The 22,377-nt window shown below is 44.2% G+C and overlaps 1 protein-coding gene across 1 annotated transcript in view; it reads right to left on the bottom strand.

Moving 5' to 3' along the window:
- CPN1 (carboxypeptidase N subunit 1) overlaps positions 1-12,277 on the bottom strand; it is a 58,384-nt gene extending 46,107 nt beyond the window's left edge. Inside the window, exons 1-2 of the mRNA XM_063434152.1 lie at positions 11,895-12,277; positions 2,968-3,164 (exon numbers count right to left, since the gene is read on the bottom strand). Of these exons, the coding sequence (XP_063290222.1) occupies positions 2,968-3,164; positions 11,895-12,129 (432 nt within the window). The 5' untranslated portion in view covers positions 12,130-12,277. The remainder of the gene's footprint in view (positions 1-2,967; positions 3,165-11,894) is intronic.
- Positions 12,278-22,377: the final 10,100 nt, after the last annotated feature.

Here is a 22,377-nt window from a genome sequence, read left to right as displayed (position 1 = left end):
CGGGTGTATGTGAGCCTCAAACATGAACTAATGTTATGAACAATGCAATCGAAAGATTCCAAATGGAACTCATTTAGAATATGTCATCTTCTGTACCTAGTCCAACAAATCTGCATACGCTAAGCATTCATTGTATGTAATATCATTGAAATTGGTTCATTAACAAAGGTTATTGACCTCTCAAACCCTACTCTGAATTTGGGCCCACCCTGTACATTTACCAAGGTCCCCAAAGATGACTTCTCCACTTGGAGTGCAGAGGCCCACAGGGAATACTATGGGCAGATATTTGATTCAGTTCCTTGCTCTTTATCCACTATGAGTCCTCATCACTGCTGTACTTTCATGCATGTACTGCAATTTCTGGTCTATGGGTCTGATCTCATTTAATGGTCCATTTAGTGGTTTTGGAAGTAGGGTCTGCACATCTTTATCCCCCCATAAAACGACTGCAACTGTAGGCGAGGATGCTCCTATTTTCTGTGCAGACCAGAGAGAAGGAATGTGGAAGGCAAAGGGGGACACTAAAATGTCTGCTTTAGTGTTGATCATAAAAGAGGCAGACCAAATTGCTGCAGTGATAGAGGACTTCCCTACACCATACCCTACACAAGGAAATAGATTGTTATGGTGTTTTGAGTGTCCCTTTAACCAAGTGTTAAGGAAACTGAACACTTGTGCTGAACAATAAAAATTATTCTGAGCAACTAAAATTTAGATTTAATAAAGCATTTAAAGGGGGCGTGGCCGGACCGCCAGGCTGAATGGTCGCACACTGGAGTGGCTCCTGTAAAAGTCTCCAATTTTAAGCTCCTAAATATCAACCTAACGCTTACCTGGAGACCGGCAGCTGTTACCCGGTGTAAGAAGCCACCCTGGTCCCGAGGAGAGGCTAGCTGCGAAGTTCCAGTCCCTCGGGGGGGGGGGGGGGGGCGATTCCTGTCGCACAGGATGGGGGCCGCTCGGGCGGTGAGCGGGGTGGACGGCCGCCGCCCAGCTATCCTACCCACCGGTGGTAAGGCAGAAACGCGAGACTAGGCGAGCCTGGCCCTGTTCCCCCTCCCTCTGGACCGGCGGGGGTGATCCCGGTCCCCACCCTGAGGCCCATCGGAGTGCCACAACATCAGCACTCGGAACAGCGACGGAGCAGACCCAGTACATAGTGGCCGCTTCCAAAATGGCGAGACCTCATGGCAAGCAGCACAGATGCGAGTCTCGCTGGATGCACCCATCTACCCTGACGCCACACAAGCAGATTGCAGACTTGATCTCAGCGGGAACCAGCGAGTAAGTGCCGAGACCTCACAAGCATAACCAAAGAGAAGCAGCAAGAACACCTGGCAAGCCGGGGACTAACAATAACAGAGTGCGACAACCCTACCGCACACCGGCCTAACCTGCCTCACCGCACAGCTCACCACAAGGGGGCCGCAACACAAGGACTGACCACCCATAGCCGCCATGCTGCACCTAACAAACTGCTGGGACATCCCAAAGCAAGCACCCGACTGGACTACCCACAACGAGACCATCTCCCTCCTCCATGAGCACTCAAAGAGTCTATAAGTATTAAAGCAGTCACCTAACCGTTGATCCTGAAAAAGTTACCCTCACTGTATATAAAAAAGGAGGACCTGGCATACAAACGCTGATCCTCACCTGGCTGACATGGGATCTCCTTGGGGTGGAAACTTTAAACTCTAACCTTTAAAGTTTAATATTATCTGTTGATACTGCCTTTAATGTCTCTCACATATGTTTTTAAGTCATTTACACCTTAGCATAAGTGTAACATAACATGCAACATTGACAAGCCTAGCATGAACCTAATTGAATAACTTTGCTAAAATTACGATTGCACATGTCCTGTCTTCACCCTTTGTCACTCCTCTGCATATTCTTTCCTGACAAGTGCATTATGCTAACCCAACAACAATATGTGCAGTAACTATCTATGCCATAAGCCTGTTAAACAATGCTTTTTACCTTGCTTGTTTCTACCCTAAAGCAAGAATTCAAACAATTATAATCCTGGCATATGTATAAATGTTTGTACTCCTCAGGAATGTAATGCCATATACTCTACATAATCTTAACGTAACGAAATCAACCATAAGCCTGTCTAGTTTAGTATGTTTAAAGCAATCTACAGATGTTCGAAAGTCAGATACTTTCTTGTTCTTAAGAAATTTGCTGTTTAATCTGCCACACTGTAAAATACTATGAAAAAGACTGCAGTTGCTGTTGTGGCTCTGCAAGCCTGTTGTTACTGCATGCACAGCAAAAATAAAGAATTAAAAAATAAATAAATAAATAAAGCATTTAAATTCGCTCTTTACCATACTTAACATTCCACACAACAGTGATACATTCTATGAGAAATGTAATAAAATAGGAAAAAATAAAACCGTGATGCTAAACCTTCCCATGTCAGAGGATGAATGCAGTATATCACTAAACAAATAAGTAGGTTATAACCAACTCAATGTGCACCATTCATGCAAATACATAAACATGGTTATCAAAGGCACAGCTCACGGTCATGCTGCCAAGAATCTATGGGCATGACACACTTTTAAAATTATTTATATATATTTTAATTTATTTATATTGCACAATCAATTTGGATAGCTTGACAAAAAGGTTCTCTTCCCAACACCCACAGCCCTTTCTAAGTCTATCAACGTCATCGAAGTTGAATGAAAATAATCATGCGATTGTAATTTCTGCATGCTCAAGACCGCTGTACTGGTATGTGACGGAGTGTCCCTTTAAAGAATGTAAAATTTTATTGATAAATTTTGCAAACTGCATACAGCCCCACTGCACCGGACAGAAAATCAATTGTGAGAAAATATCATTGAAACTTTGTTTCCCAGTTATTTTCCTGGCCAAATAAATAAATTCAATTAAAAGAGTCAAATCCACACTATGTTTGCAAATGTCAAATATGAGGTTTGTAAGTACCTGATCTGCAGCCACTTCATACCCATCTGGATTCATCGACGGCAGAATATGTATCCTTGTATTCTGGATTAGCCTGGTAATCCGATCATTGCCATTCCGATATTCTTCACACAGAAACTCTGCGAGTTGGATAAGTAGCTCCCTTCCGAGTACCTCGTTGCCATGCATGTTTCCAACATATTTAAATTCCGGCTCCACTGGAGAACAATAAATTAAGCACGCGTTAGTTGAAAGTTGTGACCCTGTGGATTAGCTATGAAACTGAGAGAAACAAACTTAATCTGCTAAAGAATTCTACTGCCTTTTGTTGTCAAAATAAAATACCTATACAGGGAGTGCAGAATTATTAGGCAAATGAGTATTTTGACCACATCATCCTCTTTATGCATGTTGTCTTACTCCAAGCTGTATAGGCTCGAAAGCCTACTACCAATTAAGCATATTAGGTGATGTGCATCTCTGTAATGAGAAGGGGTGTGGTCTAATGACATCAACACCCTATATCAGGTGTGCATAATTATTAGGCAACTTCCTTTCCTTTGGCAAAATGGGTCAAAAGAAGGACTTGACAGGCTCAGAAAAGTCAAAAATAGTGAGATATCTTGCAGAGGGATGCAGCACTCTTAAAATTGCAAAGCTTCTGAAGCGTGATCATCGAACAATCAAGCGTTTCATTCAAAATAGTCAACAGGGTCGCAAGAAGCGTGTGGAAAAACCAAGGCGCAAAATAACTGCCCATGAACTGAGAAAAGTTAAGCGTGCAGCTGCCAAGATGCCACTTGCCACCAGTTTGGCCATATTTCAGAGCTGCAACATCACTGGAGTGCCCAAAAGCACAAGGTGTGCAATACTCAGAGACATGGCCAAGGTAAGAAAGGCTGAAAGACGACCACCACTGAACAAGACACACAAGCTGAAACGTCAAGACTGGGCCAAGAAATATCTCAAGACTGATTTTTCTAAGGTTTTATGGACTGATGAAATGAGAGTGAGTCTTGATGGGCCAGATGGATGGATTGGTAAAGGGCAGAGAGCTCCAGTCCGACTCAGACGCCAGCAAGGTGGAGGTGGAGTACTGGTTTGGGCTGGTATCATCAAAGATGAGCTTGTGGAGCCTTTTCGGGTTGAGGATGGAGTCAAGCTCAACTCCCAGTCCTACTGCCAGTTTCTGGAAGACACCTTCTTCAAGCAGTGGTACAGGAAGAAGTCTGCATCCTTCAAGAAAAACATGATTTTCATGCAGGACAATGCTCCATCACACGCGTCCAAGTACTCCACAGCGTGGCTGGCAAGAAAGGGTATAAAAGAAGAAAATCTAATGACATGGCCTCCTTGTTCACCTGATCTGAACCCCATTGAGAACCTGTGGTCCATCATCAAATGTGAGATTTACAAGGAGGGAAAACAGTACACCTCTCTGAACAGTGTCTGGGAGGCTGTGGTTGCTGCTGCACGCAATGTTGATGGTGAACAGATCAAAACACTGACAGAATCCATGGATGGCAGGCTTTTGAGTGTCCTTGCAAAGAAAGGTGGCTATATTGGTCACTGATTTGTTTTTGTTATGTTTTTGAATGTCAGAAATGTATATTTGTGAATGTTGAGATGTTGTATTGGTTTCACTGGTAAAAATAAATAATTGAAATGGGTATATATTTGTTTTTTGTTAAGTTGCCTAATAATTATGCTCAGTAATAGTCACCTGCACACACAGATATCCCCCTAAAATAGCTATAACTAAAAACAAACTAAAAACTACTTCCAAAAATATTCAGCTTTGATATTAATGAGTTTTTTGGGTTCATTGAGAACATGGTTGTTGTTCAATAATAAAATGAATCCTCAAAAATACAACTTGCCTAATAATTCTGCACTCCCTGTATTTATAGCATCTGTTGTTTACCTCAGATCCTTATTTATTGCAATATGTTGCCAAATGTAGGTCATTAAACCCAGTTTGAGAAAATGGAAAAGGTTGAGGGATAAACCAAAAGGTGTGTTTTTGGCCAGCTTGCTATAACAGGATGTTTAGTGAATGGGCCCCACCTGGTCTGCACGAAAAGTTAAAGGGACACTATAGTCACCAAACAACTTTAGCTTAATGAAGTAGTTTCAGTGTAGATTATGCCCCTGCAGTCTCACTGCCGTTTAGGAGTTAAATCACTTTTTTTCTATCCATGTAGCCCTAGCCACTCCTCCCCTGGCTGAGACTGACACAATGAAAAAAATGGTTTCATTTTCAATCAGATGTAACTTACTTTAAAAGTTTGTGTCTCCTGCTCTGTAAAGTAAACTTTAATCACATACAGGAAGCTCATGCAGGGTCTATCAAGCGATTATAAGAGCTGGAGATAAGAAATTAAAAAATTAAACAGAATGTGCAATACAGGAAGTGAAAACATTAGAAGACTCTTTACAGGAAGTGTTTAGGGAGGCTGTGTAAGTCACATGCAGGGAGGTGTGACTAGGGCTACATAAACAAAGCGATTTAACGCCTACATAAAAGATAATTGAACAGCAAGACTGCAGGGGCATGATCTGTAAACCAAAACTGCTTCATTAAGATAGTTAAGTTGTGCTATAGTGTCCCTTCAACTGACATGAACAATTCAGCCCTCAGAGAATTTAGCATGGGCCTAGCTCAATGGAAGGAAAGAGACTTCCTAATACATGTGGGCAAGTGGAGATAAATTTGTAATTTCAATTATTTTTGTTTGTTTGTTTTAAAAAGGGAGCATCTTAGCATCTTCAACCGTAGAACACGCTGGTATTATCTCCATTCCTTGTAAGTGTAGCTGCTGGGGCATATACTAAGAATGTATCAAAACACTTGAAGAGAACAGTAATTACATTGCCATTGGCCACAGAATGTAGTTCACTATACCCAGGAGTCTGTCCCTCTTACTAAAAGAGCTCCCCACACATGCACAGAATCAATAGATTGAGTGATTCTAACAGAAGGATACATTATTGCATCAAATATTAGGCTATAAAATTGCTTCATCTTATAATATGCACTCTCTTGCAATTTTCAGGCTGTGGCCTTTTACTCGCTGGATTCACAAACCGTATTTGCACATGTACAGTGCAAGGGATCAGATGTGCAGTGCAAATTGTGGGTCATAGTCTGAGAGCCACGATTCCTTCAGATACCAGAAAACTGTCAAGATGCATATTGGTTACACGGTGTCGAAGGAATTCTACATTCTACCAGGCCGGGTTTGAAAGTACTGCCCAGCAGCATGTGAAATTCATGTGCTCTAGATAGGATTTCAATTATCTAATTATAGTGTTTCCTTTGGGGATCATGGCTGTGATTAACTGATTTCACATCAGGAGTCCAGGAACCCTATGCACTACTGGGAATGATTTTCTGTCTCTGAAGAAGGAAAAACCATAAGCATCACAGAAATAAGGGCACCGCTACAAGCAGTGCCGGTGCAAGGATTTTTGCCGCCCTAGGCAAAAAAACTAATTGCCGCCCCCCCCCCCTTATGTCCTGCCCACCATGGGACATCACAATGCCCCGCTCATATGCTCTGCCATATGGGCCAACGTCAGTCTGCACAAAGTGTCTTTTATCTGAAAAGACAGTGTGTTTACATTAAAAAGCCTACAGGCACAGGCTATAGACACCAGAACCACTACATTAAGCTGTAGTGCTTCTGGTAACTATAGTATCCATTTAATGTGAGGTAAATTAGAGATTAGTGCCACTAATAATATATTGGATTGCCTACTTACCACCAGATGAGGACAATAGGCTGATGATGGGCTCAGTCTGGCTCCACAGGTCTGGTGTAGAGCAGGAAGCAGTGCCATTTTTTGGGGCCCCTTACACAGCTCAAGGTCTGGGCCCCCAGGGCTTGACCGTGAGTATGCCTACAATGCCCACACATAAATCGACCTACATGGCCCACCCATGAGTTCTCTCACAGGTAGTGGAGTGTATGTGTGTAGGGGATGTTTTATGTGTTATTGTAGAGGATGTAATGTGTGCGTTCTTATAGAGTGTAGTGTATAGGGATACCAATTTGTGTAAGGGATGTAGTGTGTGTGTATAGTGGATGCAGTGTGTGTTGCGTGTAAGGAATGCATTGTATGTTTCTGGATGTGTGTGAGTGTAAGGGATGCAAGGTGTGTCTGTGTATGTAATTGAATGCAGTGTGTGTCTGTAAGGGGTGCATTGAGTGTGTAAGAGATGCATTTTGTTTCTGTGTGTAAGAGAATGAGTGTTTGTGAGCGTAAGGGATGCATTGTGTGTTTCGGGTGTGTCTGTGTGTAAGGATGCATTGTATGTTTCTGTGTGTGTGTGGGGATGAATTGTGTATGTGTGCAGTGTAAAAGAGAGGGTTTGTGGGGTAGGATAGGGATTGAGAGGGGAGCAGCCCTTTATTTTTTTTAAAAAAAATTTAATAGTGCTCTCCCCTCCTGTCAATTAGTGATTTCCCCTTCCCTCCTGTCCCTCAGTGTTCTCCCTTGGCCCCCTGTCCCTCTGCAGTCCCCCCTTGTTGGTCTTCTCACTCCCCCCTCCCCCTCTTAGTGGTCCTCCCTCCCCCCCTTTGGTGGTCCTTCCCCTCTTCCCCCCTTAGTGGTCCTCCCTCTGGCAAACCCCTAGTGGTCCTTAGTCCCCCCCTGATCCCCCAGCGATCCTTAGTGTCCCCTCCCCCTCCTCCCCAGTGGTCCTTAGTCCCCTCCCCCCTTAGTGGTCCTTAGTCCCCTCCCTCTTCCCCCAGTGGTCTTTAGTCCCCCCTCCTTCTCCCCCAGTGGTCCTTAGTCCCCCCCTGATCCCCCAGCAATCCTTAGTGTCCCCTCCCCCTCCTCCCCCAGTGGTCCTTAGTCCCCCCCTCCTCCCCCAGTGGTCCTTAGTCCCCCCTCCTCCCCCAGTGGTCCTTAGTCCCCCCCTCCTCCCCCAGTGGTCCTTAGTCCCCCCCTCCTCCCCCAGTGGTCCTTAGTCCCCCCTCCTCCTCCCCCAGTGGTCCTTAGTCCCCCCTCCTCCCCCCCAGTGGTCCTTAGTCCCCCTCCTCCTCCCCCAGTGGTCCTAGTCCCCCCCTCCTCCCCCAGTGGTCCTTTGTCCCTCCTCCTCCCCCAGTGGTCCTTTGTCCCTCCTCCTCCCCCAGTGGTCCTTAGTGTCCCTCCTCCCCCAGTGGTCCTTTGTCCCCCCTCCTCCTCCCCCAGTGGTCCTTAGTGTCCCCCCTCCCTCCGTGGTCCTTAGTCCCCCCCCTCCTCCCCCAGTGATCCTTAGTGTCCCCCCTCCCTCCGTGGTCCTTAGTCCCCCCCCTCCTCCCCCAGTGATCCTTAGTGTCCCCTCCCCCTCCACCCCCTTGTGGTCCTTAGTCCCCTCCACCCCCCTTGTGGTCCTTAGTTCCCCCCCTCCTCCCCCAGTGGTCCTTTGCCCCCCTCCCTCCACCCCCAGTGGTCCTTACCCTCCTCTGCCTCTTCCCTCCTGCCAATGTAGCGTGGCCGGGCGGCGCGGAACGCGGGACAGGAACCTCTGTTTCCTGTACCCGGCCGCCGGCGGACTGAAAGGAAGTGAGCACTTCCTGTCAGTACTCCGGCGGCCGGGTACAGGAAACAGAGGTACCTGTCCCGCGTTCCACGCCGCCCGGCCACGCTACATTGAGAGACCGGCAGGAGGGAGCGCTCTGCGCTTCCCTCCTGCCGGTCACTCAAATCCGGCCGCCGACACACAGCAGTGCTGCGCCGCCTGGGGCATGCTAAAGCGCTCAGGGGCCGCAGCATGAGGAGACGCACCGGTGATGACCGGGTGCAGGGATCTGGCGCCCCCTGCTAAGTTGCGCCCTAGGCGGCTGCCTAGGTCGCCTTACAGGTAGCGCCGGCCCTGGCTACAAGTTACTTCTACTACTACTTACACTGTTCTCTCCCGGCAATCTGGCCCTTGTGTGTATATTTTTATTCAAAGAAAATAAACCAGCATACACTCACTACTGCCTAGAAGTAAAAAAAATACCTTTCATGAAAGGCATGATAAAGGGCCTGAGTGGATCAAAATGTTACCAAGTTGACTAAATAAAAACGTTAAAAAGTACTAGGTTTGTGCACTTCTGATGGCTGTAGGCATATTCAAGATTCCCTTTGTGTTGAGCACCTCACTCATCCACTATAGGTACCCTTTTAAAGTGACCACATATACACATACATTTGAGGAGAGTGCCAGGAAGCAATTTAAACAGTAATTATTGCAGTCAGCATGTTTATATCCCATGTTAAAATAAGTGTAGGACCCACCGATATTGGGGTACTATGACATAGTGGTGGGCTTAACACAATATAGCCATATGGTACAACTGAATCCCTATATTTGTTTGCCATGACAGGTGATTGTAAGTAGCCTTGTAAAATATAAAGCTGTATTTTGTGTGTGTGTTTGTCTGCGCACGGGTTCCTTAGGCTGTAGGCAGGTTTTCCATATTCAGATCCATGATTGTGTTGGCTTTGAGGTAAATAAATGCTACATCCCAAAGGCTGGGGAAAAAAAGTGGGACAGCAATCATATCCTATGTGCCACTTTACATGCATTCAAGAATAGATACGCGGCCTGAGCAAAGGCAGTTTCAATTATTTTTCGCTTCTTGCTGGGTTTCGGTAATAACTTCATGGTACGAATCATCTTATTATAGTGGATGCAGTTTGCTAACGGGATCCCCGTTAGCAAAACAACTACATCATTCATTTTAAGATATGTCCCTTAATATCAGGATCTGAATGAAATCACAAAATGCATCAATTGCCTTCGAAACAGTTTCCACCCTCAAGGGTCGCAATGTTTTTCCTTTGGCAATGGAACAGAATTGGGAAATCCCTAAATCCTCAACTGTTTGGAAGGTGCATGGGAACTGCTTTGAAACCCACTGGTCTAGACGTCTGCATGACAATGATCAATAATAGAATGCAACCAAGTTTCAAACTGCAATGAATGGTAACCATTAGAATAGACACAGTAGTGAGTGCATTAATTGCTTTGTCAATATCCCCTCCAGGCACAAATATTCACACAATGACTATACTAGAGAAACAATTCCTCAGCTAGTAAGTATCAACGGGGAGCAGGGAACCTTTAAAATCATGTAACAAAAACTAACAGGCACCATTGTATGGTCTGACAGCCAGTCATTTAAAAACGTGCAGATTCCAATCTGCTTTTCTAAGGATATTGTGGGTTTTTTTTAAAGCCTTTTTTTTTTTTTCATTAAAGCAGCTGTAGGTTTCATAAAAAAACTGTGAACTAACAGACATACCAATTATAATTCAGTGTGATTTTTCACCATATGTAAATGGAGATACAGGTTTTGAGCACCTCCATCCATCCTTGTAAATATCAATGTAGCATGGAAAAGAATTGGAGTAGGGTGAATACATGTACACGTTGATTATTTTTATAGGAAAACCAAGAAGAGAAATGGTAATTGAGTGGACTTGACATTTCAACTTAGTGACTCTTTTAGCACTCCGGTTAGCCATTACATCCTTTGTAACTTTGACTTTCATGAAGTTAATGTTGGGTATGGTGAGCTGATGAGTTCAGCTACGTCCGGCTACAATTTACTGTTTTTCCAACGTGGAGTCTGAATGGGGCAGTCATGGCATAACTCAACTTTGGCATTCTGTGTCCTCAAAGTCAATTGATCTCAAATGATTTGTGATCCAACTGTTGCCTTTAAGCGGTCATGTTTTGAGATTGTATTCAGTAAACGTTGAACAGCTATTATCCACCTTGGCTATTGTATCTGAATTTTTGCAGTTAGGTTTTCAAATCACTGCAGTTCAATGTTTAGTGAATAAAACCATTGGCCTTTAAATCTCAGTAAATCCCATTACATAAGTATTTTTATAACAGGGCAAACTATAAATGCAAAAGCAGTACCTATAATTTTTAGAATATTTTCCAATGAATTACGTACTTTGCTCTTGGCACATAGTACTAAGTTATTGGTATAATAAATTCAGATAACCCCCACACAACTTTTGACATATCTGTTTGCTCCTAAAACTGTACATTGCAGATTCCCATAAATCTATTCTTTTAGAATTCTAAAAAGTAGATTAAAAGATGATTTGACGCATAACGGGGCAAAAATGACTGCAAATAAAATAGCAAGTCATGTGCTATTTCTTTTCCCTCTAAAAACTTCCAAAAAAAATCAGTAATTCTGTACATTTTTTTTTAACAAATTTCGGATTCAACCAGAATATTTCAACAAAGTTACTGATGACAGCTTGTTACTACTGCTTGTGACTTTAACATCCCCCTCAATGAGACACATGCATTAAGAGCAAGCCTATGTTGAATCAGGATTATTCCATTGGGTTCTTCATTTAGCAGTTCATCCCAGAATGTCTCTCTGTACATTTGGCCCTTTATCAATAAAAACACATGTTCCCTCCATGCACTGCTTCCTCTCTCACTTTGAAAATCTGCAGTTAATCACATATAACACATAAAGAAAGGTCAGGTGAAATACAACAGGTGTGGCACTATGTAAAAAAAATAAAAAAAATAAAAAATAATATATATATATATATATATATATATATATATATATATATATATATATTGTCCTTGTAAAAAAAAAAATTGTGTGTTTATAGATTTAACCTCATCAGCACCAGGGTCCCAGGCAATCGATCTGCTGTAATGAAAGAGTTAATTAGAACACACAAACACTGACTTGCAATTATAAAGTAAGTGCTTTTACAGGTAGTTTTCTTAGAAACTGTTTAAGTACAACTCCTACAACTCTAGCCTCATAGAGAGATGTACTTCCACAGCAGCAGCAGAGACATTCTCTGTTCTTGTTTGTAAATAAGTCCAAATAAACAGATCTGCAGTACAGTTTGCAGTTTCCCTAGGCAGGTGCCCCCCATGTCTGTGTGTGGATATCTAGATCAGTCAGTGCAGTACTTACACAGTTCATGGGTTCCAGGCTGATCACTGAATTCAATGACATAGAGATGTCTCTCCTGAGCACTTCTTCCAATGCTGTATATCCTGGTGATATAAGGACACTCATTCTGCACGCTGTAAAGGGCTCTGACCAGGTCTTCATAGCGGTGATGGTAGAAATTCACTGAGCATGCCACCTGGCACAGGAGGCAAAGTTTAAGAAGAGTCCACAATCCCACATTCATCCTTAGAACCATGGCTAAGTTTCTATATACAATGTAACACAGCTCTCCTGTTCTATGAAGTGTAAACTTTAACCAGCTAGCTCTGGTTTCACACAGAAGTGCCAGCCCACTGCATCCCAGTGGATGTTAGTGTGTGAGGTGGACTGTGCAGAGAGCGTACTTTGACAGGGCCCCTCCCTGCACAGCTATACAGCATCCTAGGGAATGATTTATAGCGGCAAACACCAACATTTGCTGCTCACAAGGCCCCCTTTAATCCTGCAGTCGATCAAACTCACTGACACAGTTGGCTAGATTGTTTTGTGTGTGTGTGTTATTGTGGGAAGGGGGGATGTTTTAGAATATAATTAGATTTTGTATAAACAAAGACATTTTGAAACTTCTATAAGTTTTTAAGTGATTTGGACAAAACCCTTTCTTTGCCCTTGCTTTAGAGCAGGGCTTCCCAATGCATTCTTCCCATGGACCAACAATGTGGAACCGCAAAAATGTTGTGGCGCCATAGCACAAACCTTTTAATTAGCAAAGCGTAATGTTTTCTGTTTTTTGCAAAAATAATTTTTGGGGTGTGTGTATATGTGTGTATATGTATATATATGTATATATATATATATATATATATATATATATATATATATATATATATATATATATATATATATATATATATATATATATATATATACTAATTTCTACAGATAGTAAACAAATTGTAGTCCTTAGGAGCAGGTGTGCTTCTGTGTGTAACTGTATAATTTTAGCATTTTAATACAGGAGAGTGTATGTATGTATGTAATGTTTACATTTGCGTGCAGAGGTACGTTTGGATGTAGTGTTACATTTTAAATGCTGATGTACATTTGTCTGTAGTATTAGTTTTAGTGAAGGGTGAGTTTGAGTGTTTGTATATAATTTTGGAGTTGGAATTCAGGGGTGTCTTTGTATGTCATGTTTGTGTCTGCAGGGGTTTTACTAGTATGTTGTGTTGGTGTTTGATTGCTGGGATGTATGCACATACACTGCCACATACATACATATACATTAATAAATAGAAACACACACACAGGTACACATACTGGCACATACACAGATACACACACTGACATTCAGATACAAACACAATGACACATACACATACCTTGATACACACTGGCACATACATACACACACTGACACACAGAAACACATACTGGCACATACACTCAGATACAAATTCTGACAGATACACACATACACACACACACTCTGACAGAGACACTGACACACAGATACACACACTGACATGCAGACACACACACACACAGTGGCAGATACACACACTGGCACATATATACATAAAGATACAAACATGTGGGGGAAAACACATGCTCAGGTACACACTGACATACAGATACGCACAATGACACACCAATACACACACTCAGATACACACAGTGACACATACACACCTTGACACACAGATATACACACTGATACATACACACACCTTGACACACAGACACACACATCATAATGTTTATATTTGCAGCCATCCTCCTGTTAGCATACCTTTTGCCTGCAGTAGAGTGGCTTTGTTTAGAGTGCTGCTGGCTGAGGTTGGTTTGTGGAGTTGGCAGCAGCCAACTCCCCACCGCTGACTCTTTCCTTCCAGTGCGGCGATCATCTGGGAGGACTGACGCTTCTTCCCAGCATCCGATACTTCAGGGCCGCCCTCTTAAAGGGCGCCTTATCCGGCCCCTGTTCAGCAATACCCTTCAAGTGGCCATAAGTGCCCCAGTTTTATTCTTTCCGCAGAACATCAATTTGGAAATGCTGTTTTAGAGGGATCAACAGCAGAAACAGAACTTGTGAGAGAGGCTGAACTTGATGGATGCAAGTCCATAGGTATATACGTTTCTCAAGCTGCTGTTTTTATGAACGGAAAGCTATTGATTGGCTTAAACCCAATCAGCGGCGACCCTCCCTGATTCCAGTGTCCATTTTGAGGATTGTAATAAAGCGGATATTGGAGGAGCAAAAAGGCACTGAGAGAAGATGTTTGGGTTAAACCTCCTAGCACTAAAACAACTTACGTTTGAAGTTGTTATGGTACCTGGTGTTTTTTTTTTTTTTTTAATTCTTTATTTTTGTAGTGCAAGCGTAACAGAACGTACATGCGGTACCCCAAAGGCAATCCACATGTTTTTTCAAACATTAAGTACAGTGAGGTATATATTAGTTCTTGCACATTTTTAGTGTTAATTTTAGTAAGCTTAGGATATAACAGGACTTTGCACTATTTTGGCATATTAGATACAGTCTAAACAGGCTATACAATAACGTCTGACCACATGAATTCTATCATATTCTGCCTTAAGTCAGTGACTTCAAAGTGTACGCTTAAATCTATAATTAGGCTTAGTCTGCACGTTTGCTGATCTGTTGACATCATAGATTATGCATATGTAGAAATTCAAGTGAGTACTACAGGCTAGTACGAGGAACTGCCTGCAACTTTAAACTACAGGTTATAATAAGTCGCACGTTTGTTGGTTCTAAGCTGTAGCATTAAGAGTAAGAAAACACAACATGCTGTACAATAACGTCTGACCACATGAGTTCTATTATATTCTGCTTATGTAATCGACTTTAAAGTCTATGCTTAAAACAATATTCAGGCTTAGTCTGCATATTCGCTGATCAGTCGACATTGTAGATTATGCTTGTGTAAAAATTCAGGTGAGTATGACAGGCTAGTACTAGAAACTGACTGCAACTTTAAACTACTGATTATAATAACTCACATGTTTGTTGTTTCGAAGCTGAAACATTAGGATTAATAAAACACGTTAAATGCAGGCTGAGTGATAATATCTATAGCAATGGTGCTCTCGCTGTGTACAGGCTTTAGATATGGAGCATACAGTGCTCCTGATATAGGAACAGAAGGATATTGGAAAGAGGAGGAAGAAGAGAACAGACGGATACAAAAAGGAGACACCTGGTCAACCCATGGTAACAAGGCAATCTGGATGTTCATATTATAGTGCCTGGCTTTCTCCAGTGCTCGGGCGGAATTGTGGCTATAGTCCGCTGTGTAGCCCTGAGTCAACCGACGCCAGCTCTGCACTTGGTATGCGTGTTGGCCTCTCGGGCCTCGCGGCTGGATCGGTGGTGCCAGTTGTGTGAGTCCAATAAGCTGCCAGGCGCAGCCTTAGCTGCTCCCCCTTCTTGCACTTTCCATGTGCGGCGTTGAGCCAGTGGGGATCGTGACCTCCATGGGTTGGCATTTTTGTATGGCAGGCAGCTTAAGGAGATCGCCTCTGGGGGTCTTTGCCCCTGTTGCGGGCGTCTGGAGCTCCGTGGTCGAGGTGAGTGGTAGTGTCCATGCAGCTGGCCTGGTCGGCGGAGTTTTGTTCGCCACTGTGGTTTCTTGCGCTTTCTCCGTTTGTTAGTTGTGCGGGGGGGGGGGGGGGGTGGGGGGGTTTATGCTTGCCGCTTCGTGTAGTAGAATATCCCCCTGGAACTGCCTGGCTTTCTGCAGGTTTGTAGGATAGCTCGTTGGGTTGATCTCCCTCTGGAGAATGATTTGGTGTTGCTGCAAATAATGCCTCCAATTTGGCCCAGAAGTCCGCAAAGGTGGCATCCAGTCGCTCTAGCACATATTCTGCTGCACCTTCCCGTGTCTCCATGTGCTGCAGTAGGCCCTGATGGTGATGCAGGGGCCCGGCCGCCATCTTAGGTGGATCAGCCACTATCATGCGTCGGGAGGTGGGAGCTGTGCAGGGTTGACAGGGGCACCAGCCAGTGGATACCGGGATAACCCCCGCCGGTCCAGAGGGGGGGGGAAGGAGCATAGCTTCGGTTACCCGGGCCATTCAGGCAACGAAGGAGCCTGGAGAGCGGCCGTCTCTCCAGAGCTCAGGCTTTCGTAGGCCGCTGACTGCTATCAGGACGTACCGGGGTCGGATCAGCTCACGGCGAGTATCCTCTGGTGTACCGTGACTCCCTCGGTAAGATAGGTGCCGAAAACGGTCTGCTAGGTGAGTGACCTGAGTGTAAATCTCGATTTATAGGGACCAGATGCAGGAGCTCTTGCCGAGCACGTCTGGTTCCCTTGGCAGTCAGGCTCCGCCCCGTACCTGGTGTTTTTCATTTAATGATGAAGTATTCTAGTCTAATGCCACTATGTTGGAAACCGGTTATAAATCTGAGTTGGTAGCAGTCCAGAATAGGATGATGTATAATGCTGCGATGATTGACAAGTGATCATAAAATTGCATATGATACCTTTCGTACTAATATTTCTGTAAATAAGCAGAATGTAGGTGCATTCACTGCTAATTCTGCTAGGAACATAATCTTTAAACTTCTGATTTCGAAGGAGTTACTGTTGTAATGGTGGATATTTGTCTAATCATTTTGTATGAAGATATAAATCTAGGAATTAACCTTGGCATTTACACAATTTATTATTTCTGTAGGGTGGTATTACTTTTCAGACATGCTTCAAATGTTGATTTATTTATTTTGCAACTTTCCCTTTAACTTTTCAAGGTTGCCACGTTAAATGTATTTGGTATTATAGCACAAACTGTCCTTTGCCATGTTTTCATAGTCCATTGAACTTGGGACATAATTGCAATTCAGAGATGATGCAAGTTTTAAAGCTTAATCACAAAACAAGTTCTAAAAAAACTTGAGACAGTTGATTGATTTAACAGTTGAGCAGCAAGTTATACACTTGTGTTGGTTGATATGGGGACCATATAGCCAGGGGCGTACCTAGAGCATTTGGCACCCGGGGCGGACCCTGAGTGTGGCACCCCCCCCCCCCCCCCCCCCCATAATAAAAATGTAAGAAAACACCCACAATTTTTTGCTTTCCTAAGGACTGTTTGAATGTGCGCGCAGCTCTTGCCGCATTCGGCTCCACTCGGGAGCTGACGTCGGCAGGGGAGAAGAGGTCACCCCTTAAAACCCATTCAGCCACTTACCTTTCTCCAACGTCGGGCTCTCTCGGCTCTGGTGACCTCTCCTCCCCCTGCCGACGTTAGATCCGAATGCGCATGCGCGGCAAGAGCCGCATGTGCATTCAAACTGCCCATAGGAAAGCATTACTCAATGCTTTCCTATGGACGTCCAGCGTCTTCTCACGGTGAGTTTTACAGTGAGAATTGCGGAAGCGCCTCTAGTGGCTGTCAGTGAGACAGCCACTAGAGGCTGGATTAACCCTCAGTGAAACATATGTTTTCAGCTGCAGGGTTAAAACTAAAGGGACCTGGCACCCATACCACTTTATTGAGCGGATCCTTAGAAATAGCATAGGAAAGGGATTTGAGTTCAAAAGATGTAGCGGCTAGGGCAGAGGTTTTGTAGAAGGGGGCCAGGGCAGGGGTTTTGTATAAATGCACCATTTTTGTAGAAGGGGGAAGACCAGTGCTTTTGTAGAAAGGGGCTGGTGAGAAACTTCTAGAAAACTCCTCCCCTGCCCCTTTCTACAAAGCCCCTGGTCTCGCCCCTTCTAGAAAACCCCTGCCCTTCGCCCTTCATATAAAAACCCTGTACACTGATCACATAAATTTCATACACTCCGTACACATAAAAACCCTGCACCCCGATCACATAAATTTCATACACTCCCTAAACATAAAAAAACCTGCACATCCCCCTTAATTAAAAAAAAAAAAGCTGCACACCCCCTTAAAAAAACCAAAAACCTGCACAACCCCCCTTAATTAAAAAAAATCATGCAAACCCTTAATAAAAACCCTGCACACCCCCTTAATAAAAAACAAAAACTTTCACAACCCCCCTAACAAAAAACATGCACCCCCCTTAATAAAAACCCTGCACACCCCCTTAATAAAAAACAAAAATCTGCAGTGCACATCCTCCCTTAATAAATAAAATACTGCAACCCCCTTAATAAAAAAACAACCTGCATCCCCCCTTTAATTAAACATACCCCTCTAAATAAACTTCCCCCGTGCTGCACCCCCTTTAATTAATCCACACCCCCTTTAATTAATCCACATCCCCTTTAATTAATCCACATCCCCTTTAATTAATCCACCCCCTCTTTAATTAATCCACAACCCCTCTTTAATTAATCCACCCCCTCTAATTAATCCACCCCCCTTTAATTAATCCACCCCCTCTAATTAATCCGCCCCCCTATAATTAATCCACCCCCCCTCTAATTAATCCACCCCCCTCTAATTAATCCACCCCCCTCTAATTAATCCACCCCCTCTAATTAATCCACCCCCCTCTAATTAATACACCCCCTTTAATTAATACACCCCCCTCTAATTAATACACCCCCTCTAATTAATCCAGCCCCTCTAATTAATACACCCCCCTCTAATTAATGCACCCCCTCTAATTAATACATCCCCTCTAATTAATCCACCCCCTCTAATTAATAAACCCCCTCTAATTAATACACCCCCCTCTAATTAATACACCCCCTTTAATTAATACACCCCTCTAATTAATACACCCCCCTCTAATTAATACACCCCCCTTTAATGAATCCACCCCCCTTTAATTAATACACCCCTCTAATTAATCCACCCCCCTCTAATTAATCCACCCCCTCTAATTAATACACCCCCTCTAATTAATAAACCCCCTCTAATTAATCCACCCCCTATAATTAATACACCCCCCTCTAATTAATACACCCCCCCTTTAATTAATACACCCCTCTAATTAATACGCCCCCTCTAATTAATACACCCCCCTCTAATTAATACACCCTCCTTTAATTAATACACCCCCCTTTAATTAATACACCCCCTCTAATTAATACACCCCCTCTTATTAATACACCCCCCCTTAATGAATCCACCCCCTCTAATTAATACACCCCCCCCTTTAATGAATCCACCCCCCTCTAATTAATACTCCCCCCCTTTAATTAATTCAGCCCCAGACATAAAATAAGTACTTTATACTTACATTTTGATGATGCCTTGCTTGCCCGCCGAGTCCGACCACTGGGTGCCTCACCGCCCGGAAATGGATCCTTCCGCTGAAGATCCGTGAAGGCGGACTGACGGCGCTGCGCACGTCATAACATTGCGCGATGCCGCGGCCCGCAACGCTCCTCCCCCTCCTCCTCATAAAGAAGGAAGTCCCGCCGGTGTTTGGCCGCAAAGGTGCTGCGGCTGTGCGCAGCGTAATGATGGGGGGTGACACATGACACTGGAAGTCATGGCACCCCCCTAGTCAGTGGCACCCGGGGCGGGCCGCCCCCCCCGCCCCCCCCTTAGTACGCCACTGCATATAGCTACTGCTGCCGTATAGCTGGAATACATGACATGACTGCATGTAAATATGACCTTTTTAAACTAATGTTTGGATAATTACATTTGAAAGATAATGTCAACGTGGAGGTTTTAAAAGACCACTAAAGGCACTCAGACCACCTGATCTCAAGGAAGTGGTCTGTGTGCAGGGGGCCTGTAGTTTTAAACTTTCAATGCAAAACATTGCTGTTTTGTAAAAACTGCAATGTTTACATAAAGTGGTAAATACACCTCTAGTACATGAGGTGAAATAGTCACTTGCTAGAGGTGCCTCTGCCTCCAGAACTGTCTCATTGTGTTCTGAGAAGTATTTGATTGGAACAGAATGCGGAAGAGTCAGGAGGCATGCTGATGAAGGCAGCGCAGCCAGCTGGAAACGAGGAAAGTAATCTTTATTGAACTTTAATATTAAAAAAAACTTTACTTAAAAAAGACATGCACCCTTGAAGAGTGTTTTCTCTTTCAACATTGCACCTCAAAATGGTAATGATAGTAATATATATTATAACCGGGCAAAGATCCTGTGAGACTTCAAGATCCAGACAGACAAGCAAGTGCTGGCCAACCAATCCAACATTGTGGTGGTAAACAAGGAACGGAAGACTGCAGTGGGGGTGGATGTGGCAATACACAGTGACCATAACATCAGGAAGAAGGTACATGAGTAGTTGGAGAAATACCAAGAACTGAAAGAAGAGTTAAAACAGATGTGGAAAGTGAAGGCAGTAGTTATTCCAGTTGTGATAGGAGCACTCGGGGCTGTGGCTCCCAAGTTGGGGGAGTGGCTTCAACAGATTCCAGGTGGGACATCTGAGATCGCTTTCCAGAAGAGTGCAGTTCAAGGAACAGCTAAGATACCACGTAGAATCCTCAGAATCCCAGGCCTCTCGTAGAGGACCCGAGAATGAGGAATACACATACCACCCAGGAAGGGGTGAGAAATTCTATTCTATATACGTTTGTATTCAACTTTCCTGCCAATTACTTCTTACGGGTTTCATAGACATTTGTCAGGAATTTGACTTGGAGAAATCATATTTTTTTTTTTTCTTGTAAATTCGATTTTATTTGTTTTTAGGATTATGAGTAACAGGAGGACTCGCAGGTCCTCAAAACTTAACCTTTTGTAATAACATGTCAATTGTGTTTTGAAACTCGCAGGTTTCGTCAGTTTTGTATATATCACATTTTTGGAGACACGCAGGTCCCTTGATCTTCTACCATTCAGTAGTTCGTAGGTTCAGAGTATTGGTTCGTAGTAAGTGGGTTATGCTGTATTCGGAGTGTTTGGTCGTGTGTTTCTCGTGTAGGGTATCATGTGTCCGTACTAGTTCTAGATGTCTGGCACCAAAATGGCGGCCGTGTGTTTGCTTTCCTGTGTTTCGGCATTTCACCGTGTGTTGAGTGTCTAGAAGGGTGTACTACTTCTCGAGTAGTGTTATGGTCGTGAGAGCCTCTCCCAGGTGGGAGTGCATTGTTGCCGTATGTTGGTGTCTGGGTTGTTGGTTTGTGTGTAGGGTAGGGTGGGTTTGGGAATTGGGTTATTCGTCAGGGTAGGCGTAGAATCATCAGGGCTGTCATCGTCTGCATCTTCAGTCATGGCCTCGGTCCGGACCTCCTCACCGCCCCCCCCTCTACCCGTTGTAACGGAGCCTATCCATGAACTCGGTCTTACTAGTCGTCAATATCCAGTGTGTCCAAATTTCTAGGTATTTGTCTGGCATGTTGTTAGCGCTCAGGTTAAGCTCCTCTATGGCTCGAAGTTCTTCCATTTGGGAGAACCATGCCGTCAGTGGGGGCGTCAGTGTTTGCTTCCAGTATTGTGGAAGTACTTGTTTGGCCACGTTTAGGATTCTGATGGTAAGTGATTTTTTATAGCGGGATCTAGGTGACTTCGTGTGATGGAGAAGCATAGCCTCTGGGAGGAAGGGTGGTGGTGCGTCTGAGAATGTTTGGAGTATGTCATGTATGCCCTTCCAAAAGGGTTGGATGACCTCGCAGCTCCACCATAGGTGAAGCATGGTGCCGGTTTCTTTATTACAACGCCAGCATAGGTCCGACTGGTCTGGGTACATAGCGTGGAGTGAAGTGGGAGTGCGGTACCAGTTTGTCAGCAGTTTGAACGCCGTTTCCTGGGTCCTGCTGAAAACTGTGCAGTGGTGTGTTAGGTAACATATCTTCTCCCATTCCCCGTCTGTGAATGTTTTACCTAGTGTTCGTTCCCATATCCCCATGAATTTGGGCGTCTCTGTCGGGGTTTCCCTCTGTAGCATGGCGTATATGTACGAGATCCCGTGGGGTTGGGGGTCTGGATCTAGGCATAGCCTCTCAAACGTGGTGTGGGCCCATGTTCGTGCCGTGCCCCCTGGGAGGGTGTGCACATAGCTCTGCAGCTGTCTGTACTTAAGTGTCTGTAAGGGGGTGGGAGTGCTACCCTCTAGTAGGGTCGTTAGTGTCTTACATTCAGTCCTGTCAAGGAGGTGGTGTAGGCGAGGCGTCTCGTAGCGAAGCAGGTCCCGGAATGCCTTCGGGTCCATGCCTGGTGGGAAGCTGTCGTTATGTGTCAAGGGCAGGAGGGGGGATGGGTACGGCGCCAGTCCTTACCTCCCCACTGCCGACCTCCAAACGCGCATGGTTGCTGCCGTGCTTGGTGTGCATTGCCTCTCAGTCCTCCCCCCTCTCAGCCATGGTAGGGTGGATAGCGGTCTTCCGACCTCTGCCTCCTCTACGTCTTTCCATCTCTATAGTTTGATACAAAATGTGGGTCTTTCTCTGGTTTTAAGATAGGAGTAATCATTGTTTGTAACATTTCCTTAGGGAATTTTTTTAAAATTCTCACTTCGTTATAAACTTTGAAAAGAAGAGAGGCTATAGGGATAAGGAATTTTTTATAAAAGGAATCCGTTAGACCATCTGGTCCAGGAGCTTTCCCTTTACGGAGTGATTTTATAGCGTGGGTAATTTC

This window comes from Pelobates fuscus, chromosome 10, assembly GCF_036172605.1.
Source record: "Pelobates fuscus isolate aPelFus1 chromosome 10, aPelFus1.pri, whole genome shotgun sequence".
Classification (NCBI taxonomy): domain Eukaryota; kingdom Metazoa; phylum Chordata; class Amphibia; order Anura; family Pelobatidae; genus Pelobates; species Pelobates fuscus.
Note: the sequence above shows the minus strand (reverse complement) of the source record. Positions and strands in the feature narration are given on the sequence as shown.